This window comes from Hippopotamus amphibius, chromosome 1 (assembly GCF_030028045.1).
Source record: "Hippopotamus amphibius kiboko isolate mHipAmp2 chromosome 1, mHipAmp2.hap2, whole genome shotgun sequence".
In the NCBI taxonomy this organism is placed as follows: Eukaryota; Metazoa; Chordata; class Mammalia; order Artiodactyla; family Hippopotamidae; genus Hippopotamus; species Hippopotamus amphibius.
The window spans coordinates 230,631,330-230,653,045 of NC_080186.1; the positions used below are offsets into that span (position 1 = coordinate 230,631,330).

Here is a 21,716-nt window from a genome sequence, read left to right on the forward strand (position 1 = left end):
GGATTATCAGGAACTAGGAGGAGGCGTCCTGCAGGGCTGGGACCCAGAGCTCGAGGTGCCATTAGTTTCCTGCCTGCCGGTCCCTCGGGAGCTTGGAGGAGGGCCTGAGGAGCTGGCTCTCAGATGCTAAGGAAAGGGTGCTGCTTGGCTGGTGCTGGTGGCGTCTCTGACAAGGTGCAAAGGCCCTGGGAGTGCTGGAAGAACCTAGAAACTGCAAACAACCAGTGATGCTGGAGGAAATTAAATGACAACGGTACCTTCTCAGGACAATAAAGAGAAGAAGGAGCAAGGCCCCTTTTGCTTCCTGTTTCTCGCCTACCGTTCTTCCTCATGGCCTGCTACTGACAGACTCTGGCAGATGAAAAGGTATCCATAGTTTGCAGCGTTCCAGCCTGAGCAGCTTAGAGCAGCATATGCAAGGGTGGGCTTAGAGATACCACAGCTTAATAGATAGCATGGTATTTTTTTGTTTATTGTCTTTTCTTTCATACTAGAGTACGTGTTCAGGACCCATGTCTTTCTTTTCACTATTTTACCCCCTCCATGTGTACAGCACAGTAAGAATAGAAGGCACTCAATAAATATTCCTTGGATGGATGAATTTATTAGATTGTTTTCAAAAGTACTTAACAAAATGTACAGTTCAATTCTTGTCAACTGAACAATATTGAGTGCTTCAGATGGTGGTCTAGGCATTGGGGCTAAAATATGAATACGAGGCAGTTCCTTACTATTTAGTAGAGAATTTAAGACATTCTCCTATGACATTAAATAATAAAATGCCATTGCAAACATTCATGTGTTTAAATGCCCAAAGAATTGAACAGGCAGCAAAATCTACAGGACACCAGGAAAAGAAAAAAGGCAAATGTCGGTTTGGAAGGATTCGAGAGACTTGTGGAAGAAGTTCTGACCCGAGGCGGCTCTTAGAGGGGGCAGACAAGCACTGCTGTGGAGGAGGGATCTGTGTGGCAGGTTTTGAGGTGATTCTGATGAAAACAGAGAAGTGAGAGATTAGTAGAAGTCACTGGAAAAGTAAATCTGAACCAGCCGTGTAAAATCATGAATTCTGGAGTTAGAATTCTGAGTAGTACGTCTTTTACAAAGAGGAGACATTAAAAGGTTTTATGCAAAGGAGTGATGTGCCCTTTGGGAATATTTTCTGAAGACGAATCTGGCAGCCTCTTGGGGACTGATGTGGCATCACTGAGTATGTAGAAACCAGAGCCAGAAAGACTAGTTAGCAGACTGTGACAACAATCCTGAGCCAGAAGAGATGGTGGAGATAGAAAAAGATGAAAATGATAAGTAATGTTCAGAAGGAAGAATCAATAAAACACAATGCAGAATTAATGCAGGGCAGGAGGGTGGAGAGGATATCTAGAATTACTCCACAGTGATACATGCAGAGAGGATTCAGAAGGGTGGAGATAAAGTAGAGATCATTAAGTTTCAACAGAATAACTTGATTAGTACTGTTATCAGTACAATAAAAGTCCCAGCGAATATTTATCCTCCAATAACTAAACCCACATTTTGAAAAGTTAATATGAATCCGGAAGAATATATATGTCTTCATCTTGAGGTGTTTCAGAAGCACTGGGCTTCTGGAAGTCATAATAGTCACACGGTGTCTCATTTCCATAGATATGCTCCTCGAAATTGGTTTGCCGAGTGTTTTCATACAGTTCCTTGTCTGTTCCTTTAGTTTTGCAAGGACACACTTCCACATTTTCATAGTTGTCATGTATGTCAGTGTCCTCCCCAGCAGATCTGCGGTCTTGAGTTTGAACTGAGATTTTATGCCTTGGGCTAATAACCTGGGGGCTCAAGGAGAGTGTTTTAGTACGGTCTTTTCTCTTTTTTCTCCTTTGCAGAAACTTTGGTAAGGTAAATTGCGTTGTATTATGGTGTTTCCAGTGCCAAACACACCCAATTCCACAGATCACCAACAGTAAAAGGAGAGAAATTCCTATGGAAACGGCCACTGAAGTATTTCCACAGCTTTTCAGCATTTCTGCACAAACAGTGTTGTTTCGTAGTATGGTGTAGCCCTTAATGAATTCACAGGTACAGTTCACTGTAATTCTTTGTAAGATATGGTTTGAAAGTAATTTTGGAAGCTCGTCTAGGCATTTCTGTTTCAGATATGAAAGAACATCATGTGGCAAAGTATTGGTGTAATTAGAGGAGAGACTGAGTGAACTTGATTTTGGAAAATGGCTCTCGTTGTATCTGATGATTATACAATTGTTATTGTATAATCGCACTGCGTCAGGGGGGAGTTCATTCAACCCCACTTCCTTTTTAATCAATGAATCACAAAATGAAGCACAAATGAGTGGAAAATAATAGCAGAGTAGAAAACTCAGGAGAGGGAAGGTTGTATGATCTGCCATCCATGTGCCTGCTATAAATTAAAAACATTTTAATCGCATATTTATTACATAGCATAATAAAAAATCTGCCAATTTCTACCTCTACATCAAGCATCAGCATTTAGTGAGCTCTTCCTTCAAGATAGAAAACAGTACTAGCTGTTAGATTTAGTGAGTTTTTGCTCTAATATAGAATACAGCACTAGCTGCTGTGGTCTGGTGGGGAGAGTTAAAAGAACCTGTCTCTGCTGAAGACTCAGTGGTTTTATCACTTAGATTTCAACATGGTTTTTGACAATAAGGCTGATAATTGTCAAGAGAAAGATAATGCTTCAAACACAATGGGAGCAAAGGGACAAAAGCATAGATATGCAATCATTTCCATTACCTATCACCTCCTCTTTGAAGCCTCGCTTTTCCCTCTTTGTAGTGGTCTGGGACCATGTCTTTTCCTTAATCACATCTCCCTCTGTATCCCCATATTAATGAGTCAATTCTCTATTATAGCATGACGACCCAAATTACAGGAAATTGTGTGTCTTCCTACCTGGTTAAATGGTGGACAGGGATCAGGTCTTTTCCTCTGTATACTCCTAGAGAAAAGCATAACACCTAGCACAGAAAAGATGCTCCATCAATATTTACTGAATGAATGATTAAATAAACACAAGACTCCAAATCTAAGCCTCTAATTATTTAAATTGATAATTTAAAACTCGAGACGTCTTCTAAAGGGTACAGTATATACTTAAAAGAAAAGAGCTCTTTGATGTAACACAAAATACCTAAAACCAAAATATTTAAAACAAAATTTGAAAACCTCTCTATCACTAGTCTTCTCACAACTTCCAGCAGATAACTTTCATTTAATTAAGATAATTTTAGAGGGCTACCTGTCAATGCTTTAAAACGACAAAGAGGAGAGAAAATAGAAGTGTTCAACTAGGCTGAATGTTCTATTATAATTTTATCAGCAAAACATTATTACTGTATGTTTTTAGCCTAGACACAGAAATACTTACGTCCAACATTGTTTTCATTGTTGTTTTCTTCCAGTTTTATTGAGATGTAATTGGTACGTAACACTGTATTAGTTTAAGGTGTACAACATGATGATTTGATATATGTATGTATTGTGAATTGATCACCACACTAAATTTAATTAATATCCATCAGCTCAGTTACATTTTTTTTTCTTGTGATGAGAATTTTATGATCTACTCTTAGCAACTTGCAAATAAATAATACATTATTGTTAACTCTAGTCATTCTATTTCACAATGCTTAAGAGAGGATTATCATCATCTACTGAATGTCATCCTCAATAATGTTTAGTTATTTTGGGTCAGCTTCTAAACACTTTTACATGGTTCATCTCATTTAATCCTACCATGCACAGCTCTCATGTTAAATAGATACTATTGTTATGCCCATTTTATACATGAGAAAAGAGAGGATTAAAAAAGTTAAGTAAATTTAATGACTAAGAAGTGATTAAATCTGGATTCAAGAAAAAATTTCCCCCAAATATTGTTCCTACCCACGTGTCTATAAATGTCTATCAGGCGCATTCATCACCAAATTATTATAGATGATTAGCTCTGAGGTTCTTGAGGGTTCAGAATCACCTTATTTATCTTTATATTACCAGCAGCAGTACTAGACACAGAATAACTAAATATTTGTTAATGAATGGAGCAACCTGCATTAGGATAAAAATAGTGACAATACACAAGAAAAACGAAAGCCCATGAAATTGTGCCCTGCTCTTAGTAAGTACTCATGTACAACAGTGAACTTTTCTAAATTTGTTCAAGGTTAGAATACATCAATGTGCAAATTTTCAATTTCGCATTTCACATAAAATACCAGATTAAATATGAGATGCAGTTAACTCATAACATTTATTTGATAAAACTACAGGGATAAATACCCCAGACTGCAACATCTTTTACCCTCTTTGGAACTTTTGTAGGGTCCCTCCTTTATGAGGCCAGACACAGGGCTTATGTTCAAGGGTAAAGATTTGGCGAGTGACTTTAACCATTAGGACCCCACTTCCTTTTTGCAACAGCTGATAAGTTACCATATGTAAGTTATTTTATGGTATAAATTATTACTCATTTAAGTAAATATTTACCAGCATATTTGCACTAAATTTCAAATACTGATTGAAATTAATCAGCTTTTTAAAAGGTGCTAGGATTGCAACTGATGTGGGGAAGGGAAACTATTGTCTTCTGAGGATAAAGTAATAAATTGCTCTCTGGATTTTCAAGAGGAGAATTTGTTTTTAACCACCTGTGTTCTTCTACCTAAAGTAGACATTCCAGTACATTCCCAATGTTAAAGCTGTTTGTCAAAGAAGTGTTCACTGAGATAAAGATAAGGAGACATTTTACAGGAAAATAAATGCATCCGTTCTCTTTCTTCAAAATAACTTAATAGGAAAAACCCTGGAAGACATAAATAAAGACCTACTAGAATGGGATACATATATTAAACAAAAATCCTTCAAATATAATTTATAAGTTTCACTTTGCCCATTTGGAAGAAGACTATTTCTGTTTTGGAAGACAATTCCAACAGGTTACCTAACAATTATCTGTCTTAAAATCACAAATTGTTGACAAACTTCTGAAATTTCCGTCAGATACTGCCCTTCTGTTTGAAAACAGGGCAACAACAAAGCATACTCATCCTTGTAAACCTCTTTACTAGTAAAGAAATGTTAACCTCACTCTCAGTTTGTAAGTTGGTTTTCCAACGTATGGCCACCTGATTCTACAAACTGTGTGATAAAATAAAAAGCCATTGATTATTTAAAATGAACTAGTTTTTTATAGTTTTCATTACATAAATAGCTTAGAGCAGGTTCTTACTTACCTTGAGATTGGTACGCCAAGCTCTCTTTTGTTCTTTTTGTTATGTTTTAAACCCGCTTTGGTTTAGAACTTGTTCCTCTTTTTCACATGGGTCAGTTACTTCCTTCTTTACCCCCTCCTTTCAGATCATTTCATACTTGCAAAGTTTCCTGGCTCTAGAGGAAGTTCTTATCAGATGCACAAGAATTAAGATAAAATGGATGAGTTTTTGAATGAGGAAGCCCAGCCCCTCATCTTTATCCAGTAATAATTCTCTGACTATATCAGAAAATGATGCATAAAGCCTAGATGGCTTTTTATTTGAGCAGTATTGCAGCCTTCACTTTATTTTTATTTATTTATTTTTAAACATCAGAAATTTATTTTCTCACACTGTGGAGGCCAGAAGTCCAAAATCAAGGGGTGCGCAGGGGTGGTTCTTCTGGACGCTCCAGGGGAGAATCCAGCCAGCCCTCTCTCCCAGCTTCTGGGGCTTCCTGTTGATCCCTGATGTTCCTCGTTTTGTGGACACATCACCCCCATTTTTACTCCATTGTCTCATGGCTTCTCCTCCTGTCTTTTCCTCTGTGTATCTCTGATAAGGTCACTGTCACTGGATGCAGGACCACCCAGATAATCCAGGATGATCTTTTCTCAGACCCTTCATTTAATTACATCTGCAAAGACCCTACTTCCAAACAAGGTCCTGTTCACAGCTTCCAGGAATTAGGATTTGGAGGCTCTGTTGGGGGGAGGGGGGTCACCATTCGACCCACTACAATACCTAAGAGTGTGCATTTTACCTTTCAATCTTTATAACTTTTTAAAAGTTTTACGCTGTATGTAATCTTCAGGCAGTCCTCACTTTAGCATCAATGTCATTTTACTTGCATGTCAAAATTTTTAAAAAGAAATATTTTAAAATGTAGTAATGCATGGGTCTTTCTTTATTTGCTTGTACGCTAGAACAGTCCTTGTTCCAAATACTGTGTCCCAGTGCCCCAGGTTACATCTATACTTGTCAGTGTATAGATGTAACCAGTGTCCCAATTTTGGTTCAGAATATGCTAATATTCTTTTAAATTGATAAGACAGGATTTCCTAAAGTATATTCTGAAGTGTACCACTTCTAGGATTTTCTAGTAGGTGTTTCATCAAGTAAATTTTGGAAGTACCGCTTACCTGTAGACTCGTAGGCACTCAGCATATTAAAGTCTATGAGCAGTCCTACAGGAAACAGAACAAAACCAAATATGAAAGAAAAACTGTTTAACTTCACTTAATCATAGTAGCCAGTATTTTCTGAGCACTACTATGTATTTAAAGCCTTTGTGTGCTACTCAGTAAATCCTGATGACAACTCGATGGGAGAGGACTCTATTCGTTCTTTCTTACAGAGGAGGGAATGAAGGCAGAGTGGTGAGGCAGTCACTTCCCCTGTGTGGCTGGCAGTTTGCCTCCAGCACCTGTGTGCTAAAGCCACTGTGCTAGCTGTCTCACTAGGCTGAACGACAAGTTTCCATCACGGAACCCTTATTTAACAGCATCTCTCAGAGGACAGCTCTGTGGAATACCATAGGGGAAATGCTGAATTAGACAGAAGAGATGATAAAGTAACGGAAACTTTGCCTTTTAGGTTATACTGGAACTTTTTCAAGCACAGAGGATGAACTTTGTATAATGTGGTTTAAAAGAAGATTTAGTTACTGAAATACAAATTGGACATTCGAAGAACAATATTGTCAATACTGACTGGACACTGACATTGTGCCAGGCATTATGCTAAGCAACGGGGATACAGCAGTGAACAAACTCCCCTGCAGCACCTAAAGCCTAGTGAGGAGGCTGTATCCACAGATCTTTTCAGATCAAGGCACTCGGAGCTAAGAAAGACACCGTTAGGGAACAGCAGGAGCAAGGAAAAGAGACACCCAGCCCAGAGCTGTCAGGGAAAGGAGGATGTGAGCAAAGCCTCACAGAACACGAAGGAGACAGGGCGGAATAGGAGTGTTCTAGGCAGAGACCCCAGCGGGAAGGAGGCTGTGAAGTTGCGAAGCTTCAAATGTGAATTCAGTCTTCAGTCTACCAATATTTTAACGGCAACACCAGCCACCCTTCCAAGTAATGATATACACACACACACACACACACACACACACACACACACATATGCACACAATCTGCAAGTAATGGAACAAATACAATATTTATGTAAAATTATGCAGTCTATTCTAGAACTTAGGACAACTAGATGTTCATCTGGATTTTGTTGTTTGAATTTAGGAAAGTTTTAACCCTTTATCACTTTAGTTTTTCTAAAGATAAATAAAATGAGGGGACATTGCTTGGCCTTTTTCTCTAGATAGGATTTATTTTTAAGTAATAGAGATAACCATTCTTTGAATTTATAGAGGAAATGCTATATATATATATATTTTTTCAAAATAGAATTATTGTATAATCATCATTTGTTTGGATCAGACATTATGTCTTGAGTTCTGTTTTCCTACTTCCCTATGTTTGGCCTAGCAAGACAAATTTTTATTGTTTTCTTACTGTTCCCTTTTTATTCATAGCAATTATGGTTAGGTTTTCTTTTCCTGCTTTTCCTTCTATCATGTGGTTGGGGTAGCAGAGGGCCTGGGAGGTAAATAGTTCTCTAGTGTAATCTGGATTGAATAGTTTATCCAAATAAACTTTCTTCTCCTATTATTTGATGATTAACAACCAATTTACTTAACTGTGATTTAAATTCCTAGCGATTTCTTTTGTGTCAGTTAATATCTATTTATTTTAACCATGTACTTTTTCAGATACTTGAACTGAGTAATATTAGTGATGACAGATGTGGAAAAATGTTTGTGAATGTCTATTTTATTTGAAAGCATGCCTGACTAAAAACATCTTCCTGGATATTCTGTAAGGAGCCCTCAAACTCCACACTACTGATTAAAAGTATTATGGAAACATGCATTTTAGCAAATTCATTAATACTGACTGGCTAATGGGATTAGCCAAAAAGCAGCTAGAGCTTTAATGGAATGAGTCACTGCCTTTCAACTAGTAAAATTTCACTGTGTGGGCCAAGGAGTTAAGAAAATTTTAAAGTGAGGAAATGGAGCAGTTGAGGTGAGGAGAGAAGGCATGAACAAGAAGAGGTCAAAACAGAACCACTGTTGCTTTAGTTACGCTTAGTGTCAATCCCGTTAGTAGCTGGCAAACTTAAATCATAGAATTTTGAGGGGATGGGAATGGATTTTACTGGAACAGATCTGAGATATTATTTTGTCAAGAAATTCATTCCCAAACGTGAAAGTCTATCAAGATCACTTATGAAACTTTTTAAAAAAACAAAAATTCCTAGGACCCTGGGGATTTGCTTCATTATGTCTGGACTAGGGCGCAGGGATCTTCATTTTAAAAGTTAAGAACAATACCAAGGAATTTCTGAGTTATAGGAAGAAGGGATTGCACAGACTGTGGGGGGAGGAATTTTTACTTTTGATTTTACAGTCTTTTATACTATTTGATCTTTTTTCATAAACATGTACCACTTTCACAAGAAAAAGGAACATTGAAATCTCCTCAGATGATTTTGAATTGTGGTCAGGTTCGGGAACTATTGATACAATTGAACCTCTGAGGGTCAGAGAAGTGATGTGATTTACTCCATAGCAAGTAGAAATCTAGCCCAGATATCAGAACAGTCTTCTGATTCTGATCCAGTAATTTTCCTCTATACCACAGCATCTCCACAAGGAATAGGTAAAAAGAAAGTCCCTAGAGGTCCCCTTCCAGAGTCTATCTTTTTTCCTCTCCTTACATTAAGTCAGAATATATATGACAGGAAGTTAGAGATAAGAAAATGAGAGATCCATCAGGGATGCCACAGGTAGTGAACCATGAAAGATGTTACTCTATTGGTGGACCATTTTAAGCTATGAAATCTGCAACCTGAAACACCTGCCAGGACTAAAGAGACATACATCGTTACGGTTCATTTAACAACTTAGAAAGGTTAGATTATGGTCAAGGGCTAAAAAAAAGAAGACACTGAAAGAAAAACAAAGAAAAAAGACCTAGAAATTGCACTCCTATGTATATCCCCAACAGAAACGAAGGCCATATCTGATTATGACTGCTTTCTTCATAATACCCCAAAGCTTTAGAAACATTCTAAATATCCATCAACAATACAGTGGGTAAGCAGAGCAAGGTAAATCCACACCAGGGAGTACTACACAGCAACGAAAACCACCAAGTTACTGCTATGCACAGCAACATGGATGAACCTCACAAACCTAATATGAAATGAAAGAAGCTATGCACAAAAGTGTACATGTTGTATGATTCCACCCCTGAAATGATGTAAAGCTTTCTACAAACACGTAACGAAAGAAGTCGGAAGAGTGGTGGTTATTATAGACTGGGAGGTACATAAGGGAGCCATCTCAGATGCTGGAAAATGTTCTACATCCTGATCTTTGTGGTGGCTACGAAGACGTATCTATATGTAACCGTGCATCAAGCTGTCCATTTCCGATTTATGCACTATATTATGTATCGCAATTTAAAAAAAGAAACTGGAGATGAATAGTAAGACAATACTTTTAAAAGTCATGAAAAATTGAAGTAACTAGATACATGATTTTTATTCATTCAGATTACCATCTTCTTTGGTCTATTAGTTTGAGAGGGGAAACTTTGCTAAATTGTAGGTGGACTTTGAGCTGGATGAGTTATAACTTTTGGAGTTTGGTGGTAAGAAGGATGGGAGTTATTAATGAAACTTGAGATTCCACCCAGTCAGAGCAGGGAACTTCTGCTTTCTGAGATTATGCATATGGTCTTTCATTGGCACACCCTGACTTGCTTAAGGGATGTGTTGCTGAAAAATAATATTCAATCTAAAAACACAAGTATAAAGCAATTTTACCTGAAAGGACTAATTCTGGAATAATCTTGGAAAAATAATATGACTTCTCCATCTTGCTTTCTTCACCCACAAGACAACAATGGACTCAGTAACCCCTCAGATGCCTTCAAATTCCAAGTGCAAATGAACAGGATAAAAACAGCCGTCACATTCAGAAGAGGATGTTTCAAAGCTTTTTCATGTTTAGTATGTACTTCCTTTTACTCCAACTCCCTTTTTCATCATAAGTCTTTCCTAATTGCTAGTACATATCAGATAACTTGAAGCTTGCTTCAACTTCAGTTGAACAACACTCCTTCTCCTTCCTCCACTGTTTCCCCTTTTATTCCTTCAGGTCAAAATAAATGGACATTGCAGAAGCTGAAAAAAAAATTGAAAACATTTTACTACTTCATGAGAAAAACTGAAAGCTGAATAATTTAGCGGCCCAATAGCAGATTCACTGTTCATCTTAGACTGTATAAAATTTCACAAGTCAGATAATGGATAAACTATTTCAGAAGATTTTTGTTGTTGTTGTTCATGTGAAGAGGACAGTACTCTAAACTAGGATTAATAATAGACACCATCAGTCACTGCTCGATTCTGCCAACTTCTTCAGAAAATTCTGCAAGGCATAGTACATCATTACTTTAAAAATAACTGGACATGTTTTGAAACTTTACACTGTAGTCACACTGGATGTGAGAACTACTGGATAGCAGACACCTTTCTCCCGTGAACAGTGTCAATCACTATTACCATTTCAAACCTGGCACAGGAAGGGGGTAGTAGAGGAGACTCGCTCATCGGAGGAAAGTGTGTTCTCAGGCCTTTGCTTGAAGACCCTAGGTGATCTGAGTTACCACTGATTTTGAGCAGGAAATTAGGGAGGAGAGAGAACAGTAGCTGCAATAGAGTCATTTTTCCCCCCAAACTGAGATGGCGCCCCATATAACTTTATTCCCAGGAGGAGGAGGAGAGGGAGAAGAAAACCTGTTCCCCTGCAGGAAACACACTTTGCAAGCCAGCTCATCTTCCGGTAAATATTGGTGAACATTCACCCAGAACATGAGGGCATTCAGCGTGTGAGGCATAAATTGTTAACGGTCTCAGATAAGCCAGCGTTATGCCCCAGCCAAGTCAGTGTCTCTGAAACCCATTTTCTTATGCTTCCTTGTAGACCACTGTCTTCTTGTTAGTAGGCCAGGCTAATGTCATTGTTCATTCTTGAGACATATCTCACCATGATATGTTCCTTTCATTAGGTTATCAGGATTTGAAGGCCATCCCCTTCTTGTCCTCAGAGTCTAACCTACCCCTAACATTAACTAGCTTGAGCCATTCAATCACAGAGAACCTCAATTTCTTGACTGTAAAATGGATCTTAATGAGTTAATGGTTCTTAACTCTAGCTGTTTATTGGAATCTCATTAAGGAGCTTTAAGAATATTGATGCCTGGGTTCCAGGCCACAAAAATTAGTGCAAAATCTCTTAGGGTGTAACTTGAGCATTACTAGTTTTTAAAAGGTCTTCAGGTAATTGAAGTCCCCAGCAAGCCAGTATTGAAGAGTCAGGCCTCTTCTGAATTAATATTCTAAGGCTCTGTGCTGTATAACCTTGAGAACCACTTATCTCTCTACTTCAGTTTTCCTCACTATAAAAAGAAAACTTGAAATATAGTGTCGCAAAAAAAAAAAAAAAAAATCTGCAAAGTGCTCAAAGTTTGCCACAAAAATATATGTTATTAAAAACTGCCAGGGATTTGCATGCTGGCTAAAATAGCACTAATACTGCATACACATTGATCTCACACTTGAGCATGTGTCAGACTGTTCTCTCATCCCTCTATGTGGATTTTTCTTTCTTAATTTCTACAAGAATAGGAATGGGTATTATTTACTAGTTTGGAGATGAAGAAGTTGAGGCCTACCCAAGGCCATCTCTCTTTCCAGAGCTTGAATTCAAACTCACACCATGTGACCTGAACCTAGAGCAAGTGCTTTTAACCTCTACAGTATTTATGATCTGCTCTCCGTCTATTCATGTAACCAAATGCCTATGATGTACCAGATTAAAATCTGCTTTATTCCAAATGGTGTAAAGTTGCATCCTTATCTATTTCAGAATATTTGACTTGAGCTAAAGATGGTGACCCTGACTGCAGGGGGTTTGGTGGGTTTGACTGACTGGAGCAAAGCTCTTGCCTGGGTTTTAATGAAGTCTTGAGGCAGGAGATTGATGGGCTATAGGCTAGGGATTTACAACTGGCCTCCTAGTCACACCTCCTGGGGTGAGAAGAAGATGAGCTCCAGGCCAGACATTCATTACCAGCTCCCTGTTTACATTTCCTGAGGCGAGAGGCAAACGGGCTCCAGGACTACATATTCATGACCAGATTCCTGTCTATATTTTGATATCTGCACTTCAGTATAAGAAACAGCAATAGGAATACGGTAGATAATTGGACACTGGACACTTTTATGGCAGGGACAGGGCAGGGCTAAACCCTGTGAAGAGATCAAGAGATCAGACACCCCCCCATCCTTGGAGCAAGGGAAACACTGCACATGCACAGAAAGGCTCCGTGGGGGTCAAAAAGGAGGGGGCACCACCCCAGAATACATGATGCTAAGGCCTTCCCATAGGCCTCTGGGCTGAAATCCATTTTGGAAAAAAGTTGCGTTTGCATGATGGGGAGGGTCCTAGGGCAAGGTCAGGTGTGGAAAAAGAAACCAGATAATTGGCCAAAGGTAAACAAAGACCCGGAAGAACTGCCCTATGTAAATGACTCGACCGCCTCTTTACTGCACCCCTCCTCATGAGGGGGGTCGCCCGCACCCTTTCTCGCTGGGGGTGCATCTCTGCCTTGCTCCTGTCTTAACTAAACAAACCATTTATTTGTGGGCGCTCCCACTTGTTGTTATGCTATGTCTCTAATAATAAACTTTCTACCTACTTTTACAGTTTTTGCCTCCATGAGAAATGCATTTTTCACTGGGGGCAGAAGCCAGGGAAAAATAGCTTCTAGCCTTGCTGGCCAGGCGGCTAGGACTCCTGGTTTTCATCCGCACTACCCGCGTTCAATTCCTGGGCAGGGAATGAAGGTCTCACTTCGCGCCACTGCTCGCTGTTGCCTCTCCGAGATCAGTCTGAGGGTTTAAGTAAGCAATAAAGGAGGCATAAAAACGATGGATTGAGGTGTAAGATCACGAAGCTCATGATTAGAATCTTTCTTCTGAACAATTCACAGAAGGGGACTGACATGTTCAAAACAGGGCCTGAGTCCGGTGACCCTTGTTACTGTCATGGAGAGGGATGGAAATGACCTTGCGTTTCCCTCCAATGGGACTTAGTAAGCTGTTACACACTGAGTCTGCTCTCTTCTCTGTATGTACAAGGACATGTCCTTATTCCAGACCACATCATCTCTGCCCGAACAAAAGTAACGGTCTCTTACTGGTCTTCTTTATCCCACCCTGGACATCCTACAATACTGTGTCCTTAAAGCTGACAGAGTGCTATTTCTCAAGCATAAATCAGACCTCATCAGCCTCCTGCTTATTAAGACCCTTGAGTGGCTTCCTATAGCCTTGGAATTAAACCTCAACTCTTACTGATAAGGATTTCCATAATCTGGCCCCTGCCTCCTCCCTCCCTCACTAAACCCCAGACATATTTACTGTCTCTTAAATCCTCCAATGCGTTCAGCTCGTTCTTGCCTTCAGACCCTGCATTATCTGCTCCCTTTAGCACAATGTTACATCATTGTATGTATCAACACTCAGGTAAAGAAACTGAAAATCACCAGTACTTTGGAAGCCCCCAATTTGCCCCACCCCACGACAACTGTTTTCCTTCATCTCCGGAGTAACAGCTATCCAGCTTTTTCTTTATAGTTTCACCATACATATATCCCTAAATAGTTTGGAAAACTGCGGAGCAAGCACAGACTCAGCTCATGTAGACATGGCAAGATCTCCACTGTTAGATGAGGTTCTCCGGCGAAGAGAAGCTGTGTTGAGCCATGAGGCCACCAGTTGCATCAACCTCCATGAGTTTGTACAAAGCCCCTTTTGGTGGGCTGGGGTGTCTCTGGACAGGTCTAGGAAGTGGCATGAAAATGTACAGCTCATCATCAAGCAGCTAGTAGGCCTCTAGCATGGACTAGACATGGATGTCTAGTGGAGACAAGGTCAGAGACAAAGGGTGCTCTGTATTTTCTGCTTCTGAGTATGGCCTTAAGGGGTATGTCAAAAAAGAGTATTTCTGTGTGGTGAAAGGGGGCTTCAAGTATCCTGGTAGCATATCGTCAAGACAAGCCAAGTGCAGGAAAGTATTAAGGCCTGGCTTACTGGAGCTTTCTGTCCTTAGGTTTAAAAGGCTGCAAAATCTTGGTGGTTTCTTACAAAACTAAACACACTCTTACCATGTAATTATCATACAATCATGCTTAGTATTTACCCAAAGGAGTTAAAAACTTATGTCCACACAAAAACTTGCACAAGGATGTTTATAGCAGCATTATTCTGCTATAATAATGTAAATTGGTGCAGCCACCATGGAAAACAGTATGGAGATCAAAAGACTAAAAACAGAACTACCATATGACCCAGCAATTCCACTCTCCCAAATTCTGTTGAGATCTTAAGGCAGTTCCAAAGTAGGATTATTGCCAATAAGTCGAGACGTACCAACATTGTCCCACTGGTAGAAGCAGGTAGTGGAATTATATTTTTGCCAATAAAACTAGTATTAATACCATTCCCTGTGACAAAAATTGTCTCCTTGACCAAACTCAAGCCAGGCTCCTCTCAAGACCTTTCTCAAGCAGGCCTCAACCTTGGCCTATAAAGACTTGAACAAATAGAAACATAGCTTCTAGTAGCTCAAGACTGAACCCCTAGGATGACCCTCACACCCACTTAAAGTACCTGCCTGAGAAGACTCATTGCTGCCAAAAGAATTTACTATTTGTTCTAGCCAATACTTGAAGATAGAGGCCCTCTCCCAGTCTCTGTGGGAGGGTAGGAGCCTAATTTTGGTAAGTGCCAGTGAGCAAACCCAGATGGGTTTCGCATGGACCTACCCCCACCCCTTCCAGCTCTGTGCAAACTCTGACCTTCCTGACTCCGCTGAGCCTCTGCTCACCAACACCCCAGCCTCACTCTCCCTTTAAAACACCCAGTCACAGCAGTGTAAATCAAAGCTGAGTTCAGTTCATGCTGAACTCCTTTCCCTACTGCAATAGTTACTCATTATAACCTGTCCTTACCACTTTACCTAGTGTCTGGCTTTATCTATCTTTGACACTTGTATCACCACTAGGAAAAACTATTAGAGTTTAAGTGCCATTATGTTCCAGGAGCAAATGTTGTAAAACCAAAAACCTAGAGAAGACTGCCCTCTACTGGCTGAAAATCTGGGTTAGGCAATGAACATTTTTTCCCCCACACCCAGTTCCTGTATATGTGCCAAGTCATCACTATCTTTGTTATAAACCTGACTTCTATGCAAACTGATCCTTAGAAACCGTCATACTCAGGGCCAGCAAAATTGGAGCAGACAGTATGGCTGACTGTTGCAGCTGGTGGGCTCGGCTGCGGGGAGTCGGCTTGAAAGCACTCATCTACCATTTCAGAAGACATCTTTACACACCTCCTCAGACTGACAAAACAAACTCAGAAACATCCAACTACTCTACATAAATGCAATGACTCCTCCTTTATGTTACAGTATTACAGAACCAAGGGAGTTTTCTGATGACATTATTTTAAAAATGTTTTAGCTTTACTGAGGTTTAATTGACATCCTATGATACATTTGAAGTGTACAATGTGATGATGTGATATACATATAAGGATTTCCCAATTGAATTAACACACTCATGAGTCACATATTTACTTTTTTTCTTGGTGAGAACACAAGATTTACTCTCTTAGAAAATTTCAATTATACAATATAGTATTGTCAACTATAGTCACCATACTATACACTAGCTCCTCAGACCTTATTCATCTTATATCTGAAAGTTTAAACCGTTCCACCAACCTCTCCTCATTTCCTCCACTACCCCCCATCCCCTGGCAATCATCATTTTACTCTGTTTCTAGGAGTTCGATGTTTCTGTTAGATTTTACATATAAGTGATACCAGGCAATATTTGTCTTTGTCTGACATGACTTACTTTAATTAGCAGAATGCCCTCCAGGTTCATCCATGTTGTTGAAAGTAACAGGATTTCCTTCTTTAGTTTAAGGCATTTGAAGAATATTCCACTGCCAACACATACCCCATTTTCTTCCTCCACCATTGACGGACACTTAGCTTGTCTCCATACCTTGGCTATCATAAATAATGCTGCAATGAACATGGGACACAGATATCTTTTGGAGATTATGATTTCGTTTCCTTTGGATGTATACCCAGAAGTGGAACTGCTGGATCATATGGTAGTTCTGTTTTTAGTTTCTTGAGGAGCCTCCATGCTGTTTTCATAGTGCCTGTACCAGTTCACACTTCCACCAAGAGTGCACAAGGATTTCTTTTTTTCTACATCCTTGCCAGCTTTTGGTACCTCTAGTCTTTATTGTAGCAAGCATTCTGACAGGTGTGAGGTGACATCTCGTTGTGGTTTTGGTCTGCATTTCCCTGATAATTAGTGGTGTTGAGCACCTTTTCATGCAGCTGTTGGTTATTTGTATGTCTTCTTTGTGAAAATGTCTATTCAAGTTTTTTGCCCATTTCTAATTGGGTTATGATTATTATTAGCTGTTGAGTTGTATGAATTTCCTGTACATCTTGAATATTAATGTGTTATCAGACAAATGGCTGGTGAATATTATCTCCCATTCTGTGTCATGCCTTTTCATTTTGGGGATGATTTCCTTTGCTGTGCAGAAGTTTTTAGTTTGAGGTAGGCTGATGACATTGTTTACCTGCACCTTCCTTGCTCTTTTATTTTTTGACCCCTTATTTTGAAAAAAAAAATTCTTTATTCCTTGTTCATTGTAGGAAATTTGAAAAATATAAAGCTTAAAGGAGACAGTATTGATAAAATTACACTGTAAAAACATAAGAAAATTACAATGAGCCACAATCCTAAAGTGGTCCTCTCTCCTTCTCTTCTGTTAGAGATTTCTTGGCATAACGTCTAAGCAGTCATTGGACTCCTCTGCTCTGCACCCAGATGGCTACTCTCAGCATAGGACCTCACTTTCTACTTCACTGAGACCATGGCCTGGAGGTGGAGGCTCTGGCTACTTTCCTCCTCTCCAGCTGTCTCCACAGCTCTCTGCTCACTCCTGCAGTTTTAGAGGAAGAGGTATCTTCCTTCTCCTGAAGGCAAGTTCCTCTCCCTATGCCCCCGCAGCCGCCTCACCCCACATTCCTTCAAAGAGTCGTCACTGTCCAACATCTTGAATTGTCCCTTCAGTTACAAAATCCATTTTAACCCTAATGACCTGGCAAATAGTATTATGAACAGTGTTCTCTTTTCCTCGTCACCACTGCCGAACTTTTTGAATGATCTAAATAGACTGTTAACTCTATCCCACCTGCAGAAACTGCATTCACAAAGATTTGTATCTAGCTATGATTCTCCTAGACCTTTCTGCAATGCTGAGCACTTCTCACTACCCCTCTTGTTTTGCCATCACACTTACCTCCTGGACTGGAGCCTTTTCTGCCTTCTCTTCTGGGTCTCTTCCTTGCCCTGACTTTTCCTGGCCCTTTTCTGTCTCTTCAGGTCCTCTAAGTCACAGGACTTCAGATGTTTTGGTTCCTGTACTCCCTAACAAAATAACTTTGAAAATTGTGTACCACCTCACACATTTTTAAGTTGATATGTAAATTTTTTTCATCAGATTAAGGGTCACAAGGGATATAATATGTGACAGTGAATATTGAATGTGTGCCTTTAATACATCTTTGACAAAGCTGATGGGCAGCACCTTCGGTTTACGGAAAACCTCCACTACATAATTTAATTGGCAACCACAGTTTTCAATGCCAAACAAATCAATCAGAAAATTGACTTTGTGTTCTAACTCAAATAAATGTGTTAAAACCTGTCTCTGTGTCAACATCTTGCTTCTAGATTTTAAGTTTTGGCAAGGAAAAGAAAGAAGTAAAAAAGGAAAAAGAAAAGAAATGATGAGGCATGAAGCCTGGCCACAGGTTTGCCACTTGGAGGAAGCTCCTTTCAGAAGCTCTACAGTCTCAAATTTTCCCTCTGTTCTGGGGGCTCCAGAGGTATTTATGAAACTGAGGGCGGTCATTAATTGGATCCCTTAAACTGTAACTTGCTTAAATAAATGATACCCTGTAACCTGTCTTCATTGACTAAGCTGCCTTTAATTGTTCCTGCAAATTGCATACTCTCCAAACTTCAGGTAACCTAGACAATACATCACAAGACTCCTTTAACTGTCCTCTAATAGATAACACTTCTGACATATGGGTCACTATGGTAATGGTTGCTGAAGTTGTTTTTTTAGAAACTTGGAGTAATCTTTTGTCTAGTTCAAGTTTGAGCTGGTTAAGGCTGGTTGGGACCACTGACCTGCCAACTGGGCCTGTATGAGTGTCCCATAGATGACCTTTTGATGTCAGAGGGCACAAAACTCCACCCTCAGATCACGCTAACACGACCACTTTCAGATCATGCTAACACGACCACTTTCTTACCATGCATCCCATGAAGAAGCACGTAACTCAGATATGCTTGCATAGAGCACTGATTACCTCACCTTTTTCCTACCTCTAATCTCCTTTCCCTATACCCAAGACGACTCTGCTTCTGTCTTATAAATATCCCAAGCCCCTCACCTTTGGGGAGGCAAATATGAGAATTTGTTCTCCTGTCTTCTCCCTTGACTGTCTCGTGAATTAAACCCTTTTTCTGCTGCAAACCTTGGTGTCTCAGCATTTGGCTTGCCATGTGTCAAGCAAATGAACCCGGTTCAGTAACATTTATGCCTGGAGGAAATGCACAAGAGTAAAATTCTGGACAGATGGGTGGATGGTTAGAAGGGTGAATGCACAGATGAGAGGCACGCTCTCCTGTTGTAAAATGGGAGAAAGGCAACTGTGAAAGAGAAATTGGGAAAGGAGAACTAGCAGATGGGGTATTTTGAAGGAAAAAGGGAAGAGTTCATGTAACAGCTGGGAATTTGTAAATTGATTTCCTTGAAACTATCTATGTGCCCCAACACTCCTTGAGACATTCCAGTACATGCATATCCTCATTTGAGTTGACTTTTCTACAAAATTTGTTACTCGTTACTTTATATTTTTTTCTCTTGGAGAACTGACTCATTCTCACAAATCCAATTATCACCTCTAGGGGGATGACTCAGAAATCTATTGATCTCTTTTTGTGTTTAGAAACACCAACCAGATGTTTCTACTTGAAGATCTCACATTTAACTAGAGATTTTCACATCATAGTCAGCATGACAATAAAATCTGTAAATTTTTGTGTGAAGGTGTTTTTTCAACTACCTCCAGCCTAAGATAAAATTCAACTACGTCACCAACAACCAAACTGTCTCTGGCTTGAACTTGCACTGGACAAAGGCAAAATCACAATCTTCTAGCAGGCTCTTCAGTCTGCCCGGCTGCTGGGTGATTCAATGAGTCTCATGCAGATTCAGAGTGAGGACTGGGTATGCTACTTTTTGTGTGAGAAAGAAAGAGAAATAAAAGTATTTGAATATGAATATAATATAGATATATAGGCATATAGATAGGTAAATAGGTAGGTGGATATAGATAGACAGACATATCTGCCTATATTTTCAGAAGGAAACTCTGTAAGGTAAACCCGACACTAGACTGGTTAGGGATGGGGGTGGGGCATAAACAGTATTAAGTTAACAGAAATGGAAGCAAGACCTCCTGGAGTACGCTTTTATGTAATTTTGATTTTTGAATCATGTAAATATTTTACACATTCAAAAAAAGTAATCCTTAAAATTGAAAATACTTGGAAAAGGAAAGATACTGTGTATCAGAATTTAACATAACCAGACAGAGGAAACAATTACTTTAGAGCACTCTAGAATATTGTATTCTTGCTGCAAACCTTTGGAAAGATGTATTCTAAGGTCAAAAAAGAGCTTCAAATTTAGTGGTTTTATTGTTAGTAGTAATATTGGTATTGTTATTTGGAAGTCATTTTATGTATATTATATCGCTAAAGCAAATAAATGATTATGCACTCTAAAATAACATTTTCATTTTAAGAGGAGAGTATAAAATCAAAGGAATTAAAAAAACCCTAGAGGTCAAATTTGAATTGACAAATGTCAATTTAAACTCCTGATTTTAAAAATGTATTTCCCAACTCTGTTGTCTGAATGGGACTGCATTTTTAAAAAACAGTGACTATAATTGATTAATACACTCGAGACATATAAAAATTCATGAGACCACAACTGTATTTAAAGAAAAAAAAAGTAAACATGCAAACAAAAACTTCCTTGCCCACACTGGAATCCTTATTCTGAAAACTGGGTATTAAAGGGGATGCATTAATTTACTCTTCTTATAGTTGAAGATAACAATATAACTCCAGTTGATAAGGACATTTTTTTCCAGTTTTACTGGGATATAATTGACATACAGAACTGTATAAGTTGAAGCTGTACAACATAATGATTTGATTTACATATACTGTGAAATGATTACCACAATAAGTTAAATTAACATGCATTGTCTCATATAGATAAAAAAAATAAAAGAAAAAAAATTTCCTGGTGATGAGAACTCTTAGGATCTACTCTCCTAACTTCCCATATATCACACAGCAGTGTTAACTACAGTCGTCATGTGGTATATTACATCCCCACTAATCTATCTTATAACAGGACATCTGTCCCTTTTGACTACCTTCATCCAGTTCCCCTTGCCCCTATTCTCCGCACCTCTGGTGATGAGAAAATATTCTTTATAGAACAGCAACAATAAACGTAGAAAGAACTGACAGCATCAGAAAATCACTGTTCTGCATCCATGAATGATATAACTGGTTCTATTAAGAATCATCAAGGTGGGATCACATCATTAGGTGAATGGCTGATGGAAAAATTTTCCTGCATTGCCCGCAGACTCCCTCAGCTTTATAACTGTGAGATCTGGCTGCCAGCACCTTAACACAGAGAGCAGAGTGACTGTCAGGAACCGGGGGACAGCACCACGCGCCTCCTGATGGGACACATGGGGATTATACAGTGTTCTTTCGGATGTATCTCATTGAAACATGCTCAGCCCCAATCTAAATTCGTCTGCATTTCTAACTTCAAGTTTAAAGGAAATACAGACAAAGGAATACATTCAATGAAACCTCTAGGAAAAAATAAAACAAAATCAGAAAACAGACATTATAGAAGACATCTAGCCTGGTTTCTTCAAAAAGCCAGAAGAAGGACTGACTCGCACCTTTATCAAGTTAGGAGTCATAATAGAATGCAGTCTGTGGTCCTTGATTGGCTCTTAGTTTGAACCAAATCAGCTATAAATTGCATCCGGAGAACAAGTGGGAAAATGTGAATGTG

At 39.2% G+C, this 21,716-nt stretch overlaps 1 protein-coding gene across 2 annotated transcripts in view; it reads right to left on the reverse strand.

Annotated features, from left to right (window-relative positions):
* Positions 1–467: 467 nt before the first annotated feature.
* Positions 468–21,716, reverse strand: part of GAPT (GRB2 binding adaptor protein, transmembrane) — a 38,651-nt gene continuing 17,402 nt past the window's right edge. The window contains exons 1-6 of one of the 2 annotated variants that reach the window (XM_057743180.1): positions 16,346–16,437; positions 10,179–10,538; positions 6,425–6,469; positions 5,265–5,430; positions 2,926–2,990; positions 468–2,410 (exon numbers count right to left, since the gene is read on the reverse strand). In XM_057743180.1, coding sequence (XP_057599163.1) covers positions 1,545–2,399 — 855 coding nt within the window. In that variant the 5' untranslated portion in view covers positions 2,400–2,410; positions 2,926–2,990; positions 5,265–5,430; ... (1 more) ...; positions 10,179–10,538; positions 16,346–16,437 and the 3' untranslated portion in view covers positions 468–1,544. Of the gene's footprint in view, positions 2,411–2,925; positions 2,991–5,264; positions 5,431–6,424; positions 6,470–10,178; positions 10,539–16,345; positions 16,438–21,716 lie in introns of those variants that run through there. The other variant, XM_057743191.1, reaches the window with a different exon arrangement.